General features: G+C 33.9%; 1 protein-coding gene across 3 annotated transcripts in view; it reads left to right on the forward strand.

The window, feature by feature from the left end:
• Positions 1-256: 256 nt before the first annotated feature.
• The window catches only part of vg (transcription factor vestigial), a 126,900-nt gene continuing 104,679 nt past the window's right edge, over positions 257-22,477 (forward strand). Inside the window, exon 1 of one of the 3 annotated variants that reach the window (XM_074133718.1) lies at positions 257-1,304. In XM_074133718.1, coding sequence (XP_073989819.1) covers positions 1,179-1,304 — 126 coding nt within the window. In that variant the 5' untranslated portion in view covers positions 257-1,178. The remainder of the gene's footprint in view (positions 1,305-22,477) is intronic. The other 2 variants (XM_074133710.1, XM_074133701.1) reach the window with 2 other exon arrangements.

Here is a 22,477-nt window from a genome sequence, read left to right on the forward strand (position 1 = left end):
ACGTTTTGTAAGAGTAGCAGTTTTATTTATTTTAGAACGGTTGTGCCTGTATCCTTTTTCAAAGTACTGTAGAGCCGTTGTTCTCTCGTTACTCTGCACTTTACTGCATGTGAGCTCGTAAGAAGTAAAAACATAAGAGAAGATTGGGCTCACAACTGGGAACTGGAAGGTATATCATTTTAATTTGCCTTTTTAGTACAAAAATATTCAAATTAAGATTAATAGTCGTAGCTGTTAGAAAATTCTTCAATTTCTATTGAAACCAGTCCTGACATTATTTAACTACTCTACGTCTTCTAATTTCGTACATTCTTGCATTTGCATTTTTGTAATCATGCCAAAATTCCAAGAAAATATAATTAATCTATTGTTGCGGTATTTTTACTTTACATTTTTATACAGTTTTATCAAACAATTTAAATTATTATTTAATAATTGTACGCTCTCATATCCAGAAATAGATTTATTTCATGTTAAAGCCATGAAATAAATTCACTTCTGGCTGAAAGAGAGAGATAATAAATGATTTCAGTAAGCAGGGGAATTTTGATTTGTCTCGTAATCAGTGACAATATTGTTATAATTAATGGGAATGCAGGAAGAGTCATATTGTATGGGCGGTCAGAAGTCAGTATATAATAAAGGTTGTATCATGCGCTCAACTGCAATCGATTATAGATATTGTGATTAAATGAACTGACAGGGGTTGGTGTATATATCTGTCATGATTTATACCTCCGGCTAGTGGATTCTGGACGAGAGGGTGTGGAATATGCAGTGAGAGAGAGGGAGGGACATTTATTAATGTTGCAGTAACTGTGAGTCGCCGGGCGATGATGTTGAAGCTGTAGAATAACAGGCGTGGATTAGGCATACACACACAAAGCGGAGTGGACGATACTGAAGTTCTACTGTGTAACCCGGGTGGGGCGGTGGTATGGTGTGGGTCGATGATGAAGTTAGACCAATGAGGGTTTAGATAGGCGTGGCAAGATGGCGTTTCACTCACAGACACACTTTTACTCTATGTAGGCGTGGTCCCAATCTAGAAAAGTCTGTTAGGATTTTGTTGTAAAAGAGGTGGCTAAAGTGTGTTCAGTTCGCGAGTGTCAGTGCAGGTGTCATGTTGTGTCGTCTCATACATCTACGCCAAGATTGATCGTCTAGGAGGTGGAGGCATGAGCTGTCCGGAGGTCGTCTATCAGGCCTACTATCCATATTTATATCAGAGGCCTTCCACTTCTTCGGCCAGGCCACCGCCGCCTCCATTCCCGCCGTTCGCTCATCATCCTCACTATGACAGGGTCAGTATTTAGTTTCCGTTATTCTCTAGGATTAATGTAAAATCGCTCGCAGCATAATTGAAGAATTCCATGCACATTCCAAAGATTCGCGAACATTAACTTTTTTGGGGGGGAAATTCTTCTTATTTTTTTAAATAACTCTGAAGAGCCAATTCAGAACCGAAAGGTTAATCGCGCGTTTCAATACAAAACTGGATAAGTTACCTATTTCTATCAATGCAGAATGTTTTGTGTTATAATTATAACACAATATGCAAGTTATATTGTCTTATTAACGTGATAAATTATCTTTATGGAACAAAACTGTGGGCACCTGACTCATTGAAGTTTCTCAAATTCAGATTAAATTGCATCTATTCGTGGGGGTATTAATTAAAACCTGACAAATTGTGGGCACATCAATATTTATTTTTGTGCACATTAGTTATTTCTTTTTTTTTAGTGATAATATATTTTAGAACTACAATAGCGTACCTTAAATATTGTAAATAAATAATAGAGTCTTGATTCTGTATTCCGTTAACAGTCGGTACCCAAAATTCAGATATTAAATGCCCGCTTTCCTTTGAAAAATAAATTATATCGCCTAAATTAATTTATTAGATATTTATTTCATATTTCACAATTCCTGGGATAAAGTGAGATATTCTAAAACTATAAACAAGTATTATTTATTTATTGAATTTATTCAATTTCAATTGCCAAGTTGTAGAACGTCATTGGAATTTTTCTGTGAAAATAGCAAAGAATTGGAAAAACCATTTAATTAAGTCTTTTCCGCATTTAAATTTGTTCATTTCAATTAAAACCTTCGTATACTTGAGGGTTAATGTCAATGTTTTAACTTACGCAATTGGTATGTTGTTTTTCTTTTTTTTGTGCATTCATTAAACGTGCTGAGTTGATGTAAATTCAAGTATTAATTCTAATTAAGTATTATAAAACCGCTTTCAGTGGATTTTGCAAATGCAAGGTAGAACTACTGACCTTCCTTAATTTGAACATAGTATATCCGATATAAAAGTACAGGTACATATCAGAGGCGCATCATACAACCATCTTTATTACATTTTAGCAGTTTAGGGCATCACTAAAGAAACAGTTAAATTTATACAGAACTTAAAAATGATGTTTCCTTTGGTCTCTGCTTCTAACTTTTGAGTATACATTTTCAAAGCATTTCTGAGTTTCTGAACGCTAATTGTGAAAGGAAAGTTCCTCAGGGAATCGATGCTGTAACATAGAATCCTGTTTCAACTACAATTAGGCCTACTATCCATATTTATATCAGAGGCCTTCCACTTCTTCGGCCAGGCCATCGCCGCCTCTATTCCCGATAACACAAAGAAATGTACGACAAAGTCGATTAATAATGGGATCAACCTTTATCCCTTAACCTTGATAATTTTTAAATCAGCTGTTAAAACGAACAAACACCAAAAAATAGTATTTAACTCGTTCCCACTTTTTAAGCTAGCCCAGTGATTTTCAGAATGAGTCTTTTCGTAACAATAAGTTTATTTCCGGAACGGTACGCCTAGAGAGTTTACAGCTATCTACTCCTCATTTGTTAAACTACTAAAACTATTTTAAGCAAACGTTCATTTGTTTCAAAATCAGGTAAAACAAGAAGAATGGCTTTACTCCGTGTAGTAGCCCAGTTTCTATCCGCGACCAAAATAGATACACTGCAGCAGCTAGTTTAATTTCTCTAAATAGAGAAATTACGTTTTTCGGGGGATCGATTAAATGCATTTTCCTGCAAAGAAATTCCTCCTAATTTTCACAAATACAACCATAACATTTTTTTTAGGCCTACGGGTTCTCCATTTCTCAATTTTTTTTTAAAATAAAATAGTAACTTTATTCAAATTTAGAGTGAATGTTGGTGTAGTGGATTCATAAATGAGAGATTCCCAGACCGTACGTATGGCAAGTTTAAAAAATAAATAATGTTAATTGTAAAATATCCACTATTGGATAGTTAGAAGTTAAGCTCCGCTTGAAAAAATTGGCAATTACTTTAGTTGCTGTAATTTACAACTGCAGATACGCTTGATTCTGTAACAAATAAATCTTAATGAAACTATAAAATGAGAGGAGTTACCATCCTTTCCTTGTTAATAATAATTAATATTTTTGATAAAAGATGGTTTTGCGAGTCATTCATCTGCTACATTACCGAACAGAGCAGGAAATCCTGACCTTTTTAAAGTTATTTACCTATTGATTTGTCAAGAACAAGAATTGGAGTTGATCTTAAATGGTTGTAGGAATAATTTAGAATGTAGGTATGTTATTCTTTAAATCCTTTTTATAGAAATGAACGCATTTTTGTTTACCTACGAGGGTTTTTGTCAGCTCTGTTCGGTTGAGGAAAGATGTTGTCTGTAACGAGCGAATACTATCCGGAGTTCTGCTGGGCGCTGATAAGTCTGGGGACGCTTTTTTGTATTTAAGTGTTGAAGCGATTTTAATTCGAAGAAATTACAGATTCAGGAAAAGTGTACAATGTTTTACTTCTTGTTTAGGAAGAAAATTTTGGTTCTGAAGTTTGTCTGTACGCTTTTACCGCGGTAACTCATTTTGTTTCAAGAAAAACTATATTCATTGTTTCTATTTATGGGAAATAATTAAATCCTGTTGTAGAATAAAACTAATTCTTTGTTTTTTAGTTATAAAATAAAAAGAATTAGTCCTTAAGAAATATTTTAAAAAAGTAACTTGAAAACTTAAAATAATACATATTTATCTAAGAAAGAAGTCCGTAAACAAATTTATTTTATTTTTACAAATACAGCAAGATAATGATATACTTAAAGTTGAATATAATCTTGTATCAGGTAATTCTTTTAAAAATTCCTGTTTTCTGGGAACCAATCGATTAAAATCGAATCGAAATCGAATGCAATCGCAACTCACTATATGCAATGAAAGATGATGATATGTAGTATAATAAATTGTTTATACTATTAGTATAATAAATTGGTTTGAATTTAAATTTTGCCTATCTTTTTTATGAAATTGGCAAGTTATAGCAGCCTTAGTACTCGGGTTGGTTCGCCCGGTTAACATGTTCCGTCTAGTTTTTCTCTAAACAATAGCTTATTTCCGATACCATTCAATTTAAATGCTTTTCTGCGTGGTAATTTAAAATATATTGAACTAAGTAATCTCTCTGGAGCTACTGCCAACTATTTCTTAGTGCCAAGCATTCTTCTCATTCTACCTCTTACTCAAACGCCGAATTAGATATTCAGCGATTAAAACAGACTGCAGATTTTGGTCAATTATTATTATTTCAATTTCAAGACTACGGAAATTCGTCTATCAAATCTAAATTGAAAATTTACCAGGCTATAACAGATAACAAGAGTCAATGGAATCTGGGTAAACATTTTTAGAATTTGGAATAGGAAAAGGCACCGAAAATTACTCACCTGAGCCCAATTGGTGACCCGGAGTTAGATGGAGTTATGAAGATTGTTCCAAGATGTTATGTCACAGGTTGCTAGATGCAGAGACGGCGTCCAGCAGGTTCAGCTAAAGCTCAGAAGGATGTTCAGAGATGACGCTCAAGAATTTAGATCGCTAAATGTTAATTGAGGAGGAAAAAGTTTTCTTGTTTTATTAGAGCTGTGATTATAATAGTAGCTATAATCATTTATACAAAACGAATAAAATTTATTTCTATCATAATTATATTTGGAATTCGAGGCAAGTCAACATCTGATGGAGCCCTGAGTTTTTCAGTCCACTACCGGCTTCGGTGTTTAATTTTCTCATTACAGTCTATTGGCCATTGTAATCGAACGCGGGATCGCCGCTTGGGTGTCCAGGGCATTAACCACAAAGCTAATTTCTGAACTTATTATGGTTTTGTAAAGTTCAGAAGCAAAAAATATTATTAATACGAATGTTATTAACTTTTTTCACCAAAACTTAGGCGGTAACATAAATTAACTGTCTAAAACATTTATAAAGGAAAATTGAGCCAAAACAAAGATGTTTCATTTTTATAAAACTTTTGCAACCTGAGTTACAGATAGATTATATCTACAAATTTAAATGAGGAACGGGGATTTGAATCACAATTTACAATCCTTTAATTTCAAGTCGTTTATAAGTTCAAAAATGGGTATATACTTTTAGAATATACAGCTATACTGTTAAAATATTTTTAGAGAGAGAGTGTTGTTTTTAATTTTAGGATCTTAGCTTGACAAGTTTCTTGAATTAAGTCGACATTATTTTCTTGTTTTGCCAAAATTGAATTGAAACTTGACGTTAGTAATTTATACATTTCAAATCACCCAAACAAAGATCAGTTTTGTGAAATAACTTATAAATCGAGCTACAAAGAACAGCAGTCTTTTAAAAGGATATCTGTCTTCCTGAAGTAACCTTTTTACTTAAATACTAACGATTCCTCCGATGAATTCTGGGCATTAATTAATTTAACATTCTTCTTAATTAAATGTAATTCTTTTTTTTTTCTAACTGTAATTTAATATGACTAGAGCGAATAATAGTTTAAAAATTGAACTTTAAGATATTTACCTATAATTTCTGCAATGGCATGCACGTTACTGATAATACACCTTCAGCAAGGTGACGGACACCTAATATATAAATACAATGCCAACTTGAATCAGAAGTTATTTATTGTAATTTGGATTAATGCCAAACTTTACTTCGCTCAATTTGATATTGTCCTCAACATTTTCGGTAAAGCTTGTTAGCCTTAATGCTAATAGATACACATTAACAATGGAGTTACATTAACTTAATTATGAATATTTGTAACTGTTCTGTGTAGAACTAATTTTGATTTAAAGAGATTTATTTAGATAATTCTAAATTTTTCCATAAACCTCGGTAAATCAGATATTTTTAAATTAATTATTTTGATTTAGCTCAATAATTTAGTTAAATATAGTCTTAGTTTTTTGAATTTAGTTTCATATTATCAACTCCTTTTGCAGAACTAATATCTTTTTACCAAAGTACCTGTTAAAGGGGCTTTTTACTTTACGGGTAGCCAGTTAATCGTGATAAAATCAGTAGCCAAAATAGATTTTGTTAGTTGAAGAAATATTATCGCAAGGTAGTTCAGAAAAGCTAAAGAAGATAATTTTGCCAAGTGATAACTGCTCTTCACCAGTTTTTGAGCTCACTGCGAACTCGGAGATGTTCTCTTCCGCGTTAAACTTTACTAAAATGGCAGTGTTTGCTTTAAATGTTATAATTACTATTAGTGTATATATATAAGTTACTTCAGAGCGTTTACTCTTATAAGTGGAGATACTTTTATGAGAAAAACGCTTGGAAGTAAAGAAGTCTTTACAAAAGTTGTCGGTGGCCGGCTAGGTTCTACAAAACTACTTTATGAAGAATATTATATTTGAGAAGTAATAATAATAATAATAATAATTTTCTCTTCCTAGGAGCTTCTTACAGCTCACTGTCCGGTGATGGACAGTGTTGTCTGTAACGAGAGAACACTGTCCGGAGGCCGGCAGTGCACTGGAAAAAGCTCCGGGTGCCAATAACCTTAGATGTTGACGCGCCTTAAATCATTAAAAAATAATAATAATAATAATAATAACCAAAAAAAAAATAATACTAATTCGTCTTTATTCAAAAACGCTTACAAAATAAATGAAAAAAAAAAATACATTCTTTATTGTAGGCATAACTCATTGGTCCATGACCGTCAGTGGGATATTTGAGGAGTATTCAAAACTAATTTGACAGCAAAATACAAAAATATACAATATTAATGCCATTTGTCGAAAGGCGTCTTTAATTTTTGATGTTGGATAGCTGTTCTTCACAGCCACTGCACTATGTCTAAAACAGATCGGGCATTAGTAAAAGATTTGAAGAAGGATTTTGAAACTCGAAACTCAATGTTACTTCTTTAACAAATACAGTTCCATCAGTTGGCTCAATTCCCATATAAATGTTTAATTAGTTGAAGTAGAGCATTTTTTATTTTAATCTTTTCTTATTGTTTTCTACTTCAGCTTTGATAGAAATGGATATGAATTTAATTATTGAAAAATTAATTAATGGGATAAATATCGAACACACTTTTTTTTTTGTTTTTATGGTGATTGCATTCATAAATACCCTTAAGATGAAGTAGATTAAATGCCTTATTTGAAATAGATTTTAATTGTTTCTTATTATGAAATTGTCCATATCTTGCATGTGCATTTAATTTATTCATTGTATATATGTATATTATATAAGTACACTATGTAATTAGTACCTTTAACATATCATATGGCACAAATCGATGTTTCCATGGTGCATGCTTGCATTACACAATCTATTAAGAAAAATGTCATCGTTTTGTACATATAATACAGTTCATTTAATTTATTTCGCGCGCAATTTTATTAGCCGATTAGATTTTGTATTTGTACAGTTTCCAACTAATCTACCATTTTCTGTGGTAAAGCTGATCTTTTTTTTTAATTAAAATCGAAATGAAAAAGCAATAAATTTGTCTTAAGTTAAGACCATAAATTTGACCCCAAAATTATTTTGTTGTAACACTATACCTAAATGACGACAAAAAAGAAAGAAGAAAAAAGTAAAAGAACTGAAAGGTTGAAATTTCTTCCAAAAAAAGGCAGGAATGGCAAAAGTAAGATGCCAAATTTGTTAGCTTACCAATACTGTCCAACAACTCGTCAAAAGGAGCCTTAAGAGACATCGTTTCGGGATGATTGAGGAGGTCTAAGCGGTTTCAACTTGCGGTTGACGACTTCGAGCGGGCTTAAGACTGGTAAAACAACTGGCAATGTTGTGCTGAAACAGGAGGTTGTTAATTTGAAGAATAATTAGTGTAATATGACTTCAGACACGGCACCTACTGGACAAACCAGAAGTGGCATTATATTATTTGGGATATTAGAAACAGGATGATCTATGCAGCCGATAAGATCTAGAAGTCTGAGAGAGGTCGGCAGTGTGTTACCATTTTTTACATCGTCTTTAGTTCTCTGGAATATTTTGTGAAATATCAGTTACTTTGTGATATAAACATTCTGCCAGCACTAGCCAGCGCTTCCTAAAAAAGAAATCCGTTGGTCAGAAGTGGTTGAAATATACCAAAATGGGTTATTCCTAATGGAGGAGATTCGTGGTTCCCTAGGAAATTCGTAGGACTTTACCATCGGAAGATCTTCTTCAAAGTTGTTGCTGATGAGTTGCTTGGATTCCACTCTCATAAACTTTCCTCAGCCCTCTATTTGGCTATCACCGTATCAGGAGCGCAATCTAATGTGGTGACATCATCTGTGAATGCAATAACCATTTTTAGAACATCAATACAAGTGATGAACAAAATGGCGCCCAAAGCTGAGTCTTGAGGAACTTTTAACTCGAAAGTAAAGGAAGCCATACCTACCTAACAAACCTAACAGTCTACAATCTGGCTTCTTCCTTTTAAATAGGATACCAGAATGAAATCGTCTCATCAGTGATGCCCAGCTTTCCTAATTGGCCAATTAGAATGTATTATGAAAGGGATGTTATTGATAAAGCCTTTGAGATGTTACAAATTGCGGCTGTAGGAAACTATTCAACAGATCTGTCTATAAAAAATTATTTAACACTCCTTTAATAAGCCTAATAAAGTAAAGTAATGCCTATTTTTTCAGGCGTACTTCACTACAAAGTTCTCACATTAACCATTAAATAATATCCCAATAATACATCTTAGTTTTGCCATTAAAATTTTAAAACCATTAAAGTTGAGTTCAAGCTGAAAATTGAAAATACATATTTAAAAACTGAAATAAAATTAAAAAATAGTTGAAATGTCAGTAGCAAAATTGTTCTTTAAGCAGAACAGTAGGGTTGAATCCAAGGCAGGCGCCCAGTGAATATAGATGAGACCTCTCTCTAGTAGAGGTACATAACCGTTAGTAGTAATGCCAGTAATCTTCACCAAAGAGCACAATTCCACCTGTATCCTCCCCAGTAGTGCCCCTAAAAACAGTTTTTGTCCTTTTGTTCTCCACAATAAAGTCTGTCGGCTGCATTGATCTAGTTAGTAAAACAAAGGATTCCTCAACTTATTCCTTTGCCACACACATATATTTACACTAACATCGAATTTTTCTTAGTTCTCAAGCACCTGTATATCTTCTTTTTGTTTTTTTTTTATTACCAGTTGTTTAGTTCAGTTTCTGTCTTCAACAACCTGGGCTTAAAGAGGAATTACGTAGGGTTTATCTTACATTAAAAGTCTAACGTAGCTTCATAGTTGCCATATTTTTTTTTAATTACTTACTAATTTTATTTAAAGGAAGATTTCTCTTTGGATCAAACGATGTTTATCAGAAAAGCTGCAGCAATAAATAAGGTTAAGGCTCCGAATGGTTTAACAGGGAGTGAAGAAGCCGAAAGTTTGACTTAGGAGGTCTCTTCCAAAGAATGTTTCGAAATAAGATTCATTAGGTGCTCTACAACAGTCATTAAAAGATGGATTAGTTTCTTAACTCGGTTGCCACTGAAAATAAGTAGCAGTTGACCCTGAAAGGAGCCCAAACAAAGAAATATTTTTGGTTGGGTTGAAGATAGAACAAAAGCAATCATACATTTACCTCACTGAAAGGAGATATCAGAAAATTGAGTTATGAGAGAAAACTTGCAAAAGCTAAATGTAATAGCTAAAAGTAGCTTTTTCATACTTTAAGACTTTAAACAGATATTTGTGATGCAAACTTGGTACTAAAAAGTTACTATCTACGATTACGAGAATTTAATAATTAATTTTAATTTACAACATAAGCAAGCATTTGAAGAGGGGATTTTGGTGTTAAGCAGTATTACGTGGGATATGAGGGCTATGGATGGATAGATAGATAGACAGATTAGACTAGGGCGGCCTCAAGGCCTACGCCACTGCGATCTCTTTGGATCTATTGTGGCTCCCCTCACTCTAAAGCTCATCCTCCAGAGATCTGGAGAGCGACTCTTAGGTAAAGCTCACAGGCCTTGGTTTTTCCTCCCCAAGAAGTAACATCCTTAGCCACACGAGCCCCTCACACTGACACAACTCGTGCAGTGCCGTTTCCTTCTCTTCCTGACAGAACCTACAGAGGCTATCATCTGCCAGGCCCATGCGATGCATGTGTTTCCTGAGCCTGCAGTGGTCGGTTAATAGACCTACAATTATCCTTATAGCCCCACGGCCTTGACAGATTAATTCTGCAGTCAGCCTTGGCGAATAGCCTTTAATGAACTCCTTCGCTGGTCTCTGCCCAACCGTGGCAAGCCACCACTCCTGAGACCTACTCTGCACCCATAAGTTAATGGTCGCAGTCTTCTCACACTTCGGAACCCCAAAACAGGGCTCCGGGCCAACGAAGTGTCCCGCAGAGCCTTCCCGGGCCAACACATCTGCCGGAGGGCTGTGGATTCTTTAAGTATAATGCCAAGCAGAAGGCGTGCAATAGAAAGTATGAAGTCCGCTTGGTTTGTTGCTATGATTACACGAAGTATCATTCAGGATACTCTTGAGCGTACATAGTAATCTCTCATGCCATTTTTCTGATCATGGTTCTGCTCTTTCTCGCGTAATGGTTCCCCCATTCAAAATACTGCTTAACCACTGCCATAGAAAATTATCTTGACTAGAAGACTAGAAAGAAAAATTAATTCACTTTTAAAATGAGTGGACATCCACTCAATAGCAGCAAAAAGATGTTTTTTGCCGCTGATTTAAGTAAACCTGAGGCTTGATTTAGAAAAAAACAAAAATTATTTTCTTCAAGAAATGCGCTAACCACCTATTTTCATTCACCAACACTAATTTCAATTCCTTGTTCACTCTTAATTCTAATAAGAGAAGAGTCTGTATAAATCTTGGAAAGATCCTTGAATAGTTTTGTACTTGATACATTTAAAAGTGTTTTTCTTTGCAAATAATGTCAATTATTTCTGGGAAGATAATCATTTCAGTAATGTTTAGGTATTATCAGTTCTCATTTTGGGGTTGCCAATATTAAAACTCGCCGAAAGGGGGTGCAAAAGCAGGCCTGACAGGTAAAAGTTGCCTGTAAATGGAAGGATAAGCTGAAATTGCGCCCTTATCTCACAACAATCAGTGATCTGAGTTTGAGTACCAGTTTAAACCAATTGCATATTGTTATTTAAAAAAAGGAATTGTTTTGAAGAACTAGTGGAGAAAAAGAGTCTTATTAATTTGATTTTTTTCAAAGTTTGTTTTGAAAAGCTGACTTCAAGACGGGCGTGTTAAGAGACATGTTAAGTTTATTAGATGTAAAATGTAACAGTTGTCTAAAAAGTAAAGAAGTGTAAATTTTAACATAAAGTACTATAGGAAAGCGTAGGGTCTGTGTAAAGCTAAGTTCGAGTGCGCGCGGGGCGCGGTGAAGACCAGTTGGCGGTGAAGAGCGAATAGTCGGCTTCAGCGTAAAGCATTCCAGTTCTCTTAGCTACTGTCCCGCCTAATATAAATCACCTTGTCCTCTTCTGGCGCGCTCTCCCGTCCATTTGATCTCTCCCTTCCACCCCATCACAATCCTTCCTCAGCATTCTTTACACATTTATGATCATATATATTTTAGGTGGAAGACGTAACTACTACTTTGGTAGGCGCCCATATAACACCGCTAACCTCAACTTACACGGCTAAGATTTTCACTTTGAGACTAAGGGGTGTCCCGATATTAGGAGAGCAAACTTAATACAAGCTAAATCCATTTGAGGCAAAGTTTATTTATTTGGTTAAATACATTTCTTGCTTCTGGAAATAATGGCATTGCCCACTACTTCGTCTTCTAGTAGTTTTTGTTTTCGTTTTGACAAATTAAAATGCAATTATGAAAAACTCTGTTTTGTTATTAAAGTGTACAAAATCTAGATATGAAGCTGAAGCCTTTAATAAAATAAAAATTACAATTGCAAATAAAAAGAACCTTAGAATAAACAAAATACTAAAATACGTCAGTGTTCAACAGTGGAACTTGCTAGCATTTGCACAAACATAAACGAAATGAATATTTTCAAGAACATTACAAAAAAATTTTAATAATGAAACATCATTTGGTAGGGATATCCTATACATAACCTTAACCACAGAAATGTTTTCTCGTACAAAGATTCAAAAAGCTTTGACATTCTTTTTAATTATCTACATTAAATAAACCAATCAAAAATTATAAAACAATTATTTTAAATGGAATATTTAAATTAGAAATTTACTTTTGTAAAAGTAAATTAAAATATTTAAGAATTATTATGACATTGAATAAATTATTGGGTAAATCGTGTACCAGAAGGAAGACGTGACCCCAATCAAAATTTCAAAAAATAACAAAATTAGTAACTGCCTTGCAATCAATTGATACTAATTATTAAAAAAAAAATCGCTTCACCCCAATTTAACTGCGGCTCGAAACAATTAGTAATCACTTGAGTTATAGGAGTGCTAAAGAAGATCCAAGTTCTTCTTCAACTTATTCTTTCGAAAGACGAGAGGTTAAAAAAAAACAAAAAGGACAAACGTTGCTGGAATAAAATTTTTGTTTGGCATTGACCTAAGCTGGATAAAGTCGGGTCATTTTTGAATACATCCTGTTTATTAGTTGCGAATAAAAGTTGTTTGGGAAGTCCATTGGGCAAGAATTCTGTTGAATTACTGTGTCACAGACCACAAACATACAACTTCCACTTTTTCTCTTGTACCAACTTACTTTATGGTGCATGCCATTTTTTTTTTCTACTTATTAATGCCAGATTAATTAATCCTAATTAATTCGCTAAAAAAGTGTTCCTGGTCGGAGTAATTCCATACCTTCCCGTTGTGGCTTTAAGTAGAAAAATTTTTCCCTTCTAATGTGTTTCTTCAGAATTTGGTTTGCACGCCTATTGCTTCATTAGCCACTTAATGGACCTGTTTAGTCGAACAATCGCGTAAGTGACAAGCTGTAAATTGGCCTCTTTTCTCAAATTTACTATAGTAAATTTAAATTTAATACAATATTAGAGGAAAGCTTTTTACAGCTGCTTATCAAGAAAATAAAATTTATTTTTTAAAAAAGTTTTTTATTTTTTCATTTGAGGCGCGGTAACATCTAAGGTTATTGGCGCCCGGAGTTTTTTTCAGTGCACTGCCTGCTTCCAGACAGCGTTCTCTTGTTACAGACAAAACTGTCCATCACCGGAGAGTGAGCTGTAAGAAGCTACTAGGAAGAAAAAATCTAAGGGTTGTTAAATGAGCTGTACAATTCTCAAAAACTGTTCTTAACAAACTAACATTTTCCAAATACGAATTCCATTATATTGAGCAATATATTTGATATAAAAATTGAAGACGAAATTTTCCGTCAAAGGTAATTCCATCTTTAAAAATTCTGTACAGTCAAATTCAGATTCGATCGATTTTGTGGAAAAAGTAGACCTTAAATCTAGCTTAAGCAAGAAATCAAAGATCAAATTTATGCGATTTTTATAGTTTCTTCTCTTAAGATACCGCCAATTTTTTTTAAAAGTAGTGCTTCTACCTGTACATGACTTTTCGAGCATACATCTTCTGAAAGAAACGCAATATTTCAATTCAGTTTTCAACGAATGTTATAATTCTTTCAATAAAAGATAGTCGAACTTTTTGAATTATTTAGTAATAATTAAAAAATGAAAAATGAAGGAAAAAATAGCTTGGTAAACACTTTACAAGAAATAAGTAACCATATGTTTATTACTAAGGTTAGAGATGTGAGAACAATACTAGTTTCAGGTTTTGTTAGTTTACCACATTGATGTAAATTAAATACAAGAAACGGTACTTAGCTACATAACTACATCCATTTTAAATAGACAATACAACAGATAATCGTTTATCTAGTAATTTTAGAATTTAAGTAAGCTTTTACTACTAGTTAAAAACAACTGTTACTAATTTGCAAATATGTTAAATTAAAGTAATTAATTTAATTTGCTATAAAATCTAAGCCGCACTTGCGAAGTTCTGCTGCTGTCCCTAAGGGAAGTAAGTAAAGTTTGATTAAGGACTTCAGCGGTACGGGAAGTAAGTTCCCTATTAGATTTTTTAATGAAACTGTGAAAGGAAGGATTTTGGTTCGCGTTTGTGATTACTTTTCTAAATTTCTGAGCAATAATCTCACCAAGATTAGAACTGAAATGTATTGGCTAAAGGAATATCATTTAGTCAACCATTAAATGTTATATTTAAATTCCTTTTATTAACTATTAAATAAAATCTAAGATGTAAGAATTTACCTCAGTTTGATATTAGCTTTGTGAATCCACCTTTAACCACTCTGCTACCGTGGCGCCTTGACACTAAAGGTACATATACCTGTTTACGACATTCAAAACTTCCTATTTTATACCACTCTTGTAATTCCCTGAAGATGACAGACAAAGCTTGCTGAAATTTGCGAAAAATTTATTTTACCAAAAAACTCGAGAGCCGACTAATTATTTTGAGTTTTAAGTTCAATGTCCAACAACATACGAGGTGTGGCTATTAAATAACGAGACTATTGCTGCAAAACATTTTATTTTAAATTTATTCATATTTAGTTATTATCACCTTCAATATACACCCCTCCCCTATCCCTACAACGCTCCATGCGAATTTACCATTGTTCGAAACAGTGCTGGAAGTCTTTTTCTGTGAGCTCCTGCATGACGCGTGCCGCTTTTTCTTTCACAGCTTCAACGGACTGAAATCGTATACCTTTCAAGGCGAATTTGACTTTGGGGAACAGATAAAAGTCACATGGGGCCAGGTCAGGCGAATAAGGCGGATGGCCTAAAACTGGGATGTTGTACTTATGCTAGAAACGTCTTGACAGACAATGCAGTGTGAGCGAGCCGGCGCGTTGTCTTGATGGAGAACCCCGTGACTTGTTCTTCCACAAATCGGGTCGTTTTTTCCTTACTCTTTCACGGAGTTGAGCAAGCACCTCACGGTAGTAATGTTGATTAATTATAATCAATATTTTCATCCGTTTTGGACGTGGAAGGGTGACCCGGGCGGTCATCATTTCCGACGTCTTCTCGGCCATCTTGGAAACGCTTGAGCCACTCAAAAACTTGCGCACGTGATAAACATTCATCACCATAAACTTCTTTTAATAAAAGATAAGTTTCAGAAGCGGTTTTACCCAGTTTCATGTGAAATTTCACGACTATTCTTTGCTCTACTACATTGTGTAGTATCATGTTTTCGGCAAAACAAAACTAACAGCTCTTACACAAACGGTGGTTCTGGTCAGACAGATTTCTCTACAAACAAGTGAGACGCTGCAATCGAAAGAGAAGGCTTTACGCTGCACAGCTGTCGGTCGTTAGGATTTGGCGCATGCATAGGCATAGTTCTTCTGTAGCAGCATCAGTCTCGTTAGCTACACCTTGTACAGTCTCGCACATTGACGATGAGGTTTTATGTAATTTGAGCTGTTATTGATAGGTTTTTGTTTTCGGAGAATTAAGACCGCTTTAAAATGATATCGCTAAAGAAGTTAATTTTTTGATAGAAACTTGATAGTTTCAAGTACAGGCTGTTCTACAGCATTCCATTGTACTGAAAAGATACTGCTGGCTAATGTATATAACAAGCAGAATTTCAATAAAAGAAGTATCGAACTGAGAAACATGTTCTCACGAGTAGGTAGGCAGCGCGTTAGGTCGGGAACAGAGTATTATAAAAGTGAGAAGTTATCTAATTCAACAATACCGTTTTATAAAGCTCTATCTATAATAAGCTCCATAAAGTAAGATAGCTTGCACTTCTCTAATCCTTTATGCATCGCAATTTATCTAAATGTTTAATTAAAACATATGAGGAAACAAATAGACTACATGGACTATTCGGAGATAAAGAATTGTTTTGTTGGACACAAGCCTTCTGTTACTGTTGTTAAAAATATCACAGAAGTAACTTGAAGGAATGTTCGCCCCACTCTGAGACATACCCCTTTTGCGGGATTCTCATTCAATCACTGATCTACATAAATAGTATTTCCAACAAAACACTGAGTTCATTTTAGAATCAATAATCAAATTAGTTAACCAAATATAAATACCAAATAACGTTTTTTCTTTTAAATAGCTTTTTTAAGTTAATTACATTTTAATATTTTGGAGAAAACACTATTTTTTAATTAAAAAAACAAAATGTAGTAGATAAATAATAAATAAAAATCAATAAAGATAATCAGAATGCCCTAGATAATCATGTAACCCATTATTTAGATCGACAGTTGACTACATTTTAAAAATTCTTTAACTTCTATCACAATTCCGTGTGACATTGTTTAAATTCTTTCTCGTAAATCTGACTCACTGCCGAACCATTCTCCTTATTGGCACAGTTGGACGTTCTCTACCCCCGGATTTGCTTGATTCTCTCAGCACCAATAGTATTTATTAGAGTAGTATTTTAAAATAAATTGTGATTTTTTTTTCTTTGCAGTAAACATTACTTTTAGTTTTCAAAAATAAGGCCATTTTTCTAGCGAATTTGTCTAACACAAATTAGTTGAGACTTCTCGGACAATAACTATTTGCGGGGCCTCAACAAAAGAATTAAAGTTTAAATTCTGCGGAAAAGATAGAAAACTTTTAGGGTTTTTAAAAAGAATACATTGTGAATGAAAGATATGGAAAGATGGGATGCAGGAAGGCTCGGACTGGCCTGCAGTTTGGAATGGATTTCCTTCACTCTGGAAAGTGAGAATGCTGATACAAACAGAAATTCTGAATACTACAAGCTCTGGGAGTTGATTCGGTTGATGTGAGCTCCGAGATCATTTCCTGGAGAGAGAGGCAATTACTCTTAGAACGTTGACAATACTCGAGAGGTAATTTAAGGGTTCCAGGTTTCCTAAAACAAATAGAAGAAATCCCTTGCAGGCTGCTAAACGGGATTTTATCCCTACATTGGCATTCTTGTTAAAGTCGCAATTCAGGCGGAATATATTGGCAGGAACTTCAAATCGTATCCATTTGATTCTTTCAGATGCTAAGCAAAGTATTCTTCAGTTACATTTCATTTTCTCACAAATGAACAAAACTAATGAATTTATATACAAATTTAATGTATTCAACATTATTAAAATTATTTTTTACACTAAATAAAAATTATATTAAAATGTAAAATCCATTGTGAAATAAAACGTATTCACAAAATACCAGTAACCAATATATCCAGAGTGTATTTAGACTATCATAAAATTTAAATTATGTTTGCGTTAAATGTATTGTAAAAGAACGAACTCAATTTTGAAGCAGAAAATAAAATATTACGCATATTTTTATCAACTAACTTAGCAATGAAAACAATTTACCCAAAACTCACAGCATTAAGTGTTGAGGTGCGAGGATAACATACTGCAGTTTAACTAAAAAGTCTATTATAAGTAGTTTTTTATTTTTGAAATATGGTGCAGAAACCTGGAAATGCAAATTTTGTGCTTTACCAAACACATACAGAGAACTACTAGCGAAACTGACAGACCAATTGCATTGTAGACAAAGGAAACAATATCATCCAAGATGATATACTTTTCGTTTGCAACAAATCGGCGCATGACATAATGTGATGTCTAAATGAAAGGACACTGTCTACTTTAAGTGACAGCTCTTAAGAAAAAGAATTGAAAATAAGTAAGCATGAAGATGCAGCAGTGAAAACCATTTTAAAAGTAAAGCTAAATGGTGAATTCAAAATAAACACAAAAGTTATCGATGCGAAGAATGTTAAAAAGGGAGAAAAAGAAGCAAAAGAAATGATAAACCTTGAGAATGCAGTTGATGACAAAAATGGAGTGAAATCGTATATAGATGATAAATTGTTGAAAATGTAGTTTGGTCCGTTGTATATTATCCGTTGGATAAAATCAAAGATACAGATGATCCAGAAGCTGGAGTAGCGGTGGAAGGAGTCCGCGAAGGAGATGGCAGAGAGGATCAGAAATCGCACTTCCGAATCCTCACTGTCCATTGGCAAAGAAATTATTATATATAATTTAGTTTTCAAATCTGTTAAGAATGGTACGAGTTTAGTTTCGCCGGGAGCTCGTGAGGTTCGAAAATGAGGGCTTCCATTTGCTGGAGATTTCGCTCAACTTATTTTTGTGTATTTGGCTACAATTATTCCACTTTAAGAAAAGCAATGTCGCCAAACTTAAGGGAACTTAAAGCGATAGGAACAAGTGAACTGTCATTCTATTTCATCTTCGTCATTACCTTTATTACCTTCCAATAATGATTAATTCCTCATTTTTTCTAGGTTATTCTTTTTTATTTATTATAAATGAGCTGCTACCAAGGTGCAGACAATGCCAATCAAAATTACTTTCACATAAACTTGAATTTGAATATTTTGAATGTTGTGGTTTCCTTCTCTCAGTATGATTGCATAAATTTATTTCTTCAATTGATGTCCAATGATTACGAATATTTGCCTGACTGATGAGCATATTGTTGTTTTCTTAAAACTTTGAGAAAGATTCTTTAAAATTTAAGTAGTCCCAGTAAAATTGAAATTTGGAAATTTGAAATATGTCTTTTAATTTTGATTTTTGGTAAAACTTAAAGGTAATAAATTTGTGAGAACAATTTTTAGATAATTTTTTTCCTCTTCTTCAACCGCAATGTCGCTTTGTTGAACTCTCCAGACTTATGATATAATCTTTTTAGGAGACTGAGTAGTTCGTTAGATACTGTGGAGCCAGTCACAAGCCTCTCTAAAGCGCCTGGTTACTTCCATCATGAACATTACGGTTTAAGGGCACACCTCTACTCAATGGGGTTAACTCTCGATCGTTTTTGTAAAGTGTGTGAGACAGAGGAGGAAACACCCGTCCGTCTAAAGATGTATTGTTTGGCGATGAGGAGGTAGTTTAGGGGATCTTTGGACTAGATGACGGTAAAGGAGTTCAGGATGTAGAACCTTAAGGTTGTTGCTCGTTTTGTTCTGGCTCTTATCCTTGACTGTTTGTTGCTGTTATTGTTTTTCTTTGGGATAGCTATGCGGGTCCAAAGTGGTTTTCGATTTCGATGGTTATTCGCTCCCCATTAGCGAATAATTTAATGTCGATATTAACTCTTTGAGGCACACGATTTTAAAGAAAATAAAAGCCCTAGTTACACAGAATTTCTTTTATTATAAAAAAATGGAAATAAACATTCATTTCCATTATTTTACATATGTAATCATCCCTCTCAAATAATCATTACTCTCAAAATACGAAAAAAAGAAAAGAAAAAATTAATAACATTTCAATAGTCCTTTTTTAGTGTGGGACTGGTATTGTATAATACCACTATGCAACTAATGCTTTATATGATGTTCATTCAAACACAACTTTTTACCAAAACAAAGCGGAACTTTGCAGACAGTACAGCACTGTCCTTCAGCGCACTGTTCCTTGAAATGTTTAAGTTCCATGTTTTGACCCAATTTTTTATAAACAATATATGAATTAACAACAGCTGCATCCAAATAATAGAACAGTATGCGGTGCCACCATTTTTTACTATCGGTCAAGTTTATAATAAATATAAAAATTATTTCACTTATTTTCGCATTTACCATTGGTGCATAGCACTGCCAACTGAATGAAAAACTTTCGTAATAAGCTGTATGTATGAATAACTTTAACTTTTCGAGGTGGGTTAAAATATGTCCCACCATGCAGCAAAAGCTAAGCAAAAGGTGGGACAGTTTTTAACCCACCTAGCCGCAAAGAGTTAAGATTAGTTAAAAATTTAACCAATTAAAAAATCAGCAATATTAATTAAAATATCGGATGCTGTGGATTTTAATAAAACATATCAGCGGCTATTAAGCTGAATAAGCGGAAGAATGACGTACGTTGCGCAAGAATTTTGTTATATTGCAGATGTTTGGTAATATAAGAAGTGGACCAACACATCTGCTCTTGTTTTATTTAATGAGTAATTAGGTGATTACTCCGTGAACTGCTTTAAGTTTATTAATTAAATCGAATTGGACGATTTTATATGAGAGAAGAAAAAATGGAAAGATTTTAATATTCAGTTTATCGGCCAACTTACAAATATTTATCATATTATTGAAATGGTATATACGTGGAAGGGTAATTGGTACTGTTTGGGGAGGAAGATAAGAATTGTAGGATGATGTAGAGGGGAGATATACTGTGGGAACCACTTCTGATATAAAAATCGAATTTAAATGTGTCCCGCTCGGTCTGTTCACTAAACACCGAGCTGGGTATGTGGTAATTTTGTGGTGGGGGCAGCGGGACCAATGAAGGAATTCCAACTTGTAGATAAAAAACTGCGGCTCCTCTTCTTTCGGCCCCTTTGAAGTATCGCCGCCCTTTGGGGACACTCGGCCTCGCTAACCCATCTCCTCCATCTCGCTTCTCTTCGCTCTCTCGTCTAGTTGTTAAGTATTGCATTAATTAATTGCCATTCCCCCTCTCTCTCTCTATACTACAAAACTTCTACCGCAGGCAATCACACGCAAAACATCACCACCTAAATATGGCCGCTGATTTTAATTAATATTAGTCTCCTTTTTGAAATATATTTGATAATTTTTCTATTCCAGGAAGTGAATGGTAGCAGCTTTTCCAGCACAACCCGAATTAAGTTATTACCACATTTTTGTTTATTTATTAATATTTGTAAAGAATTAATGACGCTATTCTTTAAGAGATAAATTGCAAGGGACTGTCGATGGAAAACTTGCTTTAAAAAAAACATCAAAGTAAATCAAGAGAAAATATTTGCCGGCTAACAATAATGTACAATTATGCTGGAGTTAACAGAACAATGAAAAAAACATTTTAAAAGCTTAGCTTATTTTAATATATGTACTTCCATCTGCATCGTAAAAAACAAAGTTTCATTTTAAAAAGCTTGAAAAACTTGGAAAAAAACATTACTGCAATCAATTGGTTAAAAAAAACTAAGTACCCATGTTGTTAGTCAGGAATCTAAAAGTTTCATCACGCAAATTTATGATCGCTCACAAACAAGCAAATGTACGGACACAAGTAGCTCGTATGTTTTTTTTTAAACTGTTCTGTGCAGAACTCAATTCGTAGTTTTATTAATGAAGGAAAATATAATGGTATTTACATGGCCTTTATAGGTTATATTTTAATTGAAAATGGTTTGTTTATATCATTTCTAAAGTCGTTAAAGTTAATCCTATCAGCAGATTTCAAAAAATAACTTGGAGGGACAGTGACCGTTTTTTCTTTTTTTCCCCTCTTTTGGCATTGGCTTTCGCCATACAGCCAGCATCGTCTAGGTGCTTATCACTAGAATATCACTCACTCTCCATGCTTACTTATAAATACATTCATCCCTCTACTATGTACAACTATTTACAAACAAACTTACAACTAATGGATAGATCAGTACTCTGTGCTCCTGCCATCCTTATAGCTTAACCGAAATTAAAATCACGTAATCTTTCTCTAATCATTTAGTGACCGTTAGCGATTGAGTTCGAGTAGGAAACTAACTGAAAACTCGGTTGGGTCCGTATTGCTCGATAATATAGTTGATTTTATTCTGTGCCTGAAGAGTTTTACTTTAAAGAATGGTAAAAAGAGAAAGTCGAATGAATGATTTTCATCAGATTGCATTTCTAGATAAATAGCTGATAGATTTCTGTGAACGTGTCTAAATGGGATGAATGGCAGTTAGAGAAAGGTTTCGAGTGGCAAACAACCAGATTTGTTTTGTTAAATGATGGCCATATGCAAACAATCTTAGACAATATGTAGGATTTACAAGTAAACAATATAGTTGGTTTCGTTTTTTACTTTTTAAATAAAATATACCATATATCTGAACTTTTCGATTTTAGATTCCATTAATAATATAAAAAAATAAATTATAACATGAGAAAAATCTCGATTTTTGGTATTCATTTTGATTTTGATTTTCATTACATATTCTGATAGTTCGTCAAATACCTACGGGAGAAAAATTGTTGAAGAAATTTTAAGATGTATTCTTCTGAGAAATAATTGGCAATAAAAAATTGACTAATCAGAATGGAGAATTGTTGATGTGAAATGTAGGCGGTTCGTGAAGCCAATAGGAAGCGTCGGTAGTGTTAGCTGGCCTCGCCCACATCAAATCCTACA

Source organism: Rhodnius prolixus, unplaced genomic scaffold (assembly GCF_049639745.1).
Source record: "Rhodnius prolixus isolate KJV_2025 unplaced genomic scaffold, Rpr scaffold_1, whole genome shotgun sequence".
NCBI classification, from domain to species: domain Eukaryota; kingdom Metazoa; phylum Arthropoda; class Insecta; order Hemiptera; family Reduviidae; genus Rhodnius; species Rhodnius prolixus.